Here is a 5941-nt window from a genome sequence, read left to right on the forward strand (position 1 = left end):
TCTCTCTAAACCATTGTTCTCTCACCTATATCATATCATCTAAAGTCAAAAGGTAAATTAGTCTTCAAATTTTAAAAACCATTTTTTTTTTAATTTTTATTAAACAAATATATTTTATGATAAAACCCATGAAAAACCAAAAAAACCATTTCCTCAAAAACAATCAATTGAGCCCTAAGTTAAATATACACCAGGACAATCCAAGATCTAAAGTTGAGGTGAGTGTATTTTTTTTTTTTTGGAAATTTATGAATGAGAAGGGTATATTATTGTAATTGTTTACATAATTTTTAGAATTGCAAAATAAATAATGAATTACATTAAAAATAATAAAAATTATGGAATTATGTCACAGTTTTAACGTAAAATAAAAATAATCGGGACTAGTTTGAGCTCACCTCATTCCAAACGTAGATTCAACTCTATATATATACAAAATATTTTGGGTCATCCCGCCCGGACTAAAACTCAGGTAACCTTACGAGTAGATCTACTTAATATGATACATAACCCTTTCTTTTTTAATAGAGATGATATTTATATTTAAAATAAAACCATTTGAATGGCTTGTAAAAATGTATTATTGTGATGAAAAAGAAAAATTAAAGGTGAAATGTGACATGAGAATTAATTATAAGATTTGTCAGCATAAAAGAAGCCAAAAGCTTTTAAGAAAAGATGATAAGAAAAAATTGCACATAAGGGGGTTGTCTTTTTGGCTAAGGAGGTCATTGTCAATTAGTAAGACCGATGTTGAAAAATTGACAAAAATTAATTTGAAGAGTGACCCGACAATCACATCTTCCCTACTCCAAGACAATGCAAAACTTTGCCTCATTTCTTCAATTATTTTCAACTTGATACCTTAGGTAGGAACACACATTGCCCCTTTATATCCTTTCCAAAGTCATTTCTCCATTTCCCTCTTTCTTTCTCAATCTCGTACGTATTATGTACACAGACTTTTCAACCACCGACTTAAATACATGCTCTGCTGTAACGCTCATACCGATGATTTTTTTGTCATTCTATCATTATATCAAGACGTGTTGAATAGATTTTTTTTACTTAATATTCATGTCATGCAATATGATGTCGATGTTTTGTTTGATAAATCCCCACCACAAGTGTGTTGTAAATGTTTGTATAGAGAAAATTGAAATATTGGAAAAGGGGGGAAAGGATAAGTAAATTGAAAAATTAATTATGTTATTGTGGTACAATAATAATGATAATAATGTAGGGAAATCTGTCCCATGGTTGAGCCAATGGAAAATAGGTTAAAGGCAGCAAGATTTGGCTCAAGATTAATATGTTTTGATTAAAAGATAGAAAACTGATGGATTTGATGGTCCTGGTCTGGTCTGGTCCCATAATTCACTAACTTTGTAGAAATTTTACCCCAATCAAATAAATATGTAAAAAAAATTCACAATTTTAACCCTTTTTTAAAAATCTTTTTGTTTTACATATATACAATTAACATGGTCTTATATTAATTTATTTAAATTTAAAAAGTGTGGCTTAAAATTGACAGGAAGAAATTAAGGTGCAGCCAGACAGATGATGGCTATAGCCAGCTTAGACTTGATTTGACTCTCTTTCACAAATTGCTTAGCCACAAATTATTATTTTTCATTTCCCAAAGGATAAATCAAGTTATCTTCTTATTTTTAATTTAAAAAAAATAATAATTATCTTCAATGTAGGAATGAAAAGAAATATCAAAATTTTAATTTAATTTATTACTTGGTTTGAAAATGGTACATATATATTAAAAATGATTTAAACACAACGACAAAACAGTACATTGAAAAAAAAAATGTTACTAAATAGGTTATCGAGCTCGTAGATACTCGAAAATAACGATTAACTCTCTGACCGTCTCTACCGTCTTCCGAAACGAGTATGATACAACATCATAATAATAATAATTTTTTGAATTAAGGAGACTAACATGACACCCACAATCATTAAGTAGAACTAACATGACACCCACAATCATGCTTCGCTTCCATTCAAAACTTTTTCAAATTGAATCAAACTCGTAACTTCTTGATCTATTAAACTGATTCTGGATCATAATAATATAAATGATATGAATCAACCAACTACTACCATTTGATAATTTGTTATTATATAATTTAATCATCATTATTCTTGATATCAAACAGAACAGAAGCAAATCCAACAAGTACAGTGGGAAGTCAGTCATACAATACAAGGACAACAACTCAAGTTTATAAAAGGTTGACCACATCTCCCGCACATTTAGGTATCTGCTGTCAATCAAATATCTTTTTACATAATTAAAATATAAAAATATAAAAAATAATATATATATATATATATTTATTGTAAATTTATTGAAATATAAACATTTGTTCACTTGCAATTCACCATTTTTATTTTTTTAACACTACAGATAGATTGTTAAGCAATAAATTAATCAAACTAGTCACACATTTGTTTCTCACCACCAATACATATAAGAAAAAACATTTATCCATGTTTATAAATTTATTAAAATAATGGGTTGTGGGGGAATAAAATCGACTTATTCCAACAATTATTTGTTTGTTGATATGTATAAATAGTAGAAATAATAATTACAATGATTAATCATAAGTGTTATAATCTAAGAATTTATCAATGATCAATGTGATCTTTTGCTATCACTTCAAGGAAATAAGAAAAGAAATAAAAGTTCAGTTTGTCATTATCAAATGTAATTTAATGGCTAAATTTCAATAGATTATTTTCTTAGAAAAATATACTATAAATAGCTTATTTGAAAGTAACACATTTAATAATGGTTCTATAACAAATTTATTCTAATAAGTCAATAATAAAACTTTGAAAACTACATATTTTTTAAATTGGTATATAAAAATCATTATATATTAATATCATTCAGATTTTTTAACCAAAAAAAAATCTCAAACACCTTAAAACCATCACCAATTATTAATTTTAAAATAACCTAATTTATTCAAATCACCTAAACAAGTCCCTATACTTATTTTGATTCAATATTTTCTTTAGTTAATTTTTTTATTTTGTAATAACTCTTACTATTGGGTTTAAAATTTTATGATATTATTGTGATTGATAAATTCGTTGCATCCTTTTAAATTAAAAAAATTGTGATTATATTTTTTTTTCTTCCAATATTACCTATCATAAGATTGATGTTGATAACTCTATATATTCAATCAACTAATCAGAATATAATTATGTGATATTCAATTATATTAAAACAAGCTAATATATATCTTTATTACTCAAATTTGTCAACATAATTATATTTATGATTATGTTATTTTATTAATTATATGTGCTAAACAAATTAGACAGATATGATTAAAACGCAAACAAAACTCTCAACATTTACCACTTTGAAATATTAATAAATTTAAGAAGTTAGTTTTTTTTACAAACATAGGAATATAAAATATATATAGTTTTTTTTCTTAGATAATATTTATAGTATATAACATTAAAAGTAATTCAAAATTATTTGTATAGCTAGTTCACAATTATTCTATAATTATTATTATCATTTTGAAAATTTTGCTTGTACCGTCTCTAATAACTAATTTGAAATGATTTAGAGAGAATTTAAGAGAAATATTAATTAGTTAAAAAATTAATAAATTTTTCTTTCTCTTCTCTTTCTTCACATTTTATTTTTTTCCTGATATAGTGACACATCATTCATCCTCATTCTCTCTCTTAAATTTCCTCTCCCCTCTTTTAAAATATAATGAAATTCTTTAAAAAATTAAAAAAAATTCTAAATACTAATAATTTTTATTTTTATTTTTTTACTTTTAAGAGAATATATAAGCTCTAATACTGTCTTTAATTGAGTCAAACTATCATAATTTTCCTATTAATTGTATTTCTCAAAACTGGTTTTCTATTAGAAACTAATTTAAGTAGACATACCTGGTTGTCCTTAATATATTTGGCATGTCCCATACTTTTTTAATTAATAAACTAGAATGGTTTAAAATGAGTTGGATTGTTTTCTACTATATATCAAGTGAGAAATTAAAAATAAAATAAAACCAGGAATGGAATGACAACATTAATTATCAAAAGGCTTAGATTACAATAATAATATTTAGGTGCCTCCTTGAGTCTATTTTAAGAGTTAATAATTTAAATTTCAAAATAGAATCAATAAAAAAAAAAAGCTGGTTTCTGATAAGCTAAACAAAGGTATAAATATTATTATTATTATTATTAAATATTAATTAATTTATTTATGACGATGAAACCACAGTAATGCAGATCAACGGTTCATTTTGAATAATGATATCATCTTTCTCATTCGTCCGTCCATTATTACATGTCAATTTCTGAGCTCTCTCCGCTTCATATTTCCAATCCGTAGAACCGACCACATACAACATTAACCCGGCACAAGTTATTTGGGCCGAAAAAAGTCCAACCCAAAGCCCACAAAACCCAACTCCAAACCTAAACCCGAGAATAACCGCTACTGGCATACCCACCAAATAAAACGCACCCAGGTTCACATTAGCCGCTGTACTGGGTCGGGCGGTTCCTCTCACCACACCGCATCCAACGGTCTGCGGGCAATTACCCAATTCACAAAGTCCTAATATCGGCAAAGCAGCCGATGTCAACCGTACGATCTCAAAATCATTAGTAAACATCTTAGCCCAACTAAATCTCATCGTCCATGCAAAACTCATCGCCATTACACCCATAACCGCCGCGATTAAAATGGAAACCACCGCAGCTAATCTAGCTTTATTGGGTCGATTCGCCCCGAGTTCATTACCCACCCGTGTAGAAACAGCAAACCCAAGTGAAGATGGAAAAACGTAAACAAACGACGTCGTTTGTATAAGAACACCCATTGACGCCACACTAGCTTTAGGATCCACCAAAAGCCCACATAATAATATCATGATCTCATACCACCACCACTCAAGACAAACCGATACGCAACTCGGGGCGGCTAATCGGACCAACGGTTCCCACCCGGTTAAACATTCTATAGACGGTTTAGTCCAAGTCGGCACGTGTAAACCGGAAATCCAAACGTAGAGAACCAGCGCCACCAGCACGGCTAGGTTTGAGGCGGCGGATGCGGCTGCAACTCCGGTGACACCCAATCGGAGGCGGGTTACGAATAGGAAATTAACCGGTAGGTGGATTATAGTTCCGGCGAGGGATGCTAACGTGAGTGGTAGTGTGATTCCTTGTGCACGAAGGTAAATGCGTATTGGGTGGACGAGGGAATTTGTGAATAAATCAGGGAGAGTGAAAACGAGATAGGTATGAGCTAAACGGGTTATATTCGGATCTTGATGTAAATAAAGTAATATTCTTGAAACATTAACCCACATGATTGAAATAGGGATGGCTGATATTAGTAAAAAGATGACCGATCGATGAAGGGTTAAAGATAAAAGTTTGGGTCTTTGTGCACCGAATGCTTGAGAACAGAGTGGTTCCATTCCTAGAGCTAGACCGGATAGAACAGAGTAACCTGTTATGTTTGCAAACGCAATCGCTAGTGAACCGGCGGCTAGTTCATTATCGCCGAGATGACCGAGGAATAACATGGAAATGACAGAACGGGAGTAGAAAATTAGAGCTGTTAGGATTATGGGTAGTGCTAGATTGAAGAGATGTTTGGTTTCGTGGGTAATATCTTGGATTGATGGTGTTTGATAAATTGATGATTTTGGATCAAGATCGGATTTTGGGTTATTTGAAAAGAGATGGAAACGGAGATTGGTTTTGGTTGTGATTGTGGTGGCGATTGCGGTGGGGGGTTTGGTTGGATTACACATAGCTTCAAAGTAGTACTGTCATGGAATCAAATCAATGGTGGAAGAAAGGAAGAAGAAGAAGATGAAAAAAAAAAGTGTTTTTTTTCTCTCTCTCTATTCGACTT

The 5941-nt window shown here is 30.3% G+C and overlaps 1 protein-coding gene across 1 annotated transcript; it reads right to left on the reverse strand.

Moving 5' to 3' along the window:
• Window positions 1-4208: 4208 nt before the first annotated feature.
• On the reverse strand, window positions 4209-5941 carry LOC124912080 (protein DETOXIFICATION 51-like). Its single transcript, XM_047452639.1, has one exon. The coding sequence runs from the start codon at window positions 5835-5837 to the stop codon at window positions 4272-4274; it is 1566 nt and encodes a 521-aa protein (XP_047308595.1). The 5' UTR covers window positions 5838-5941; the 3' UTR covers window positions 4209-4271.

This window comes from Impatiens glandulifera, chromosome 8 (assembly GCF_907164915.1).
Source record: "Impatiens glandulifera chromosome 8, dImpGla2.1, whole genome shotgun sequence".
In the NCBI taxonomy this organism is placed as follows: Eukaryota; Viridiplantae; Streptophyta; class Magnoliopsida; order Ericales; family Balsaminaceae; genus Impatiens; species Impatiens glandulifera.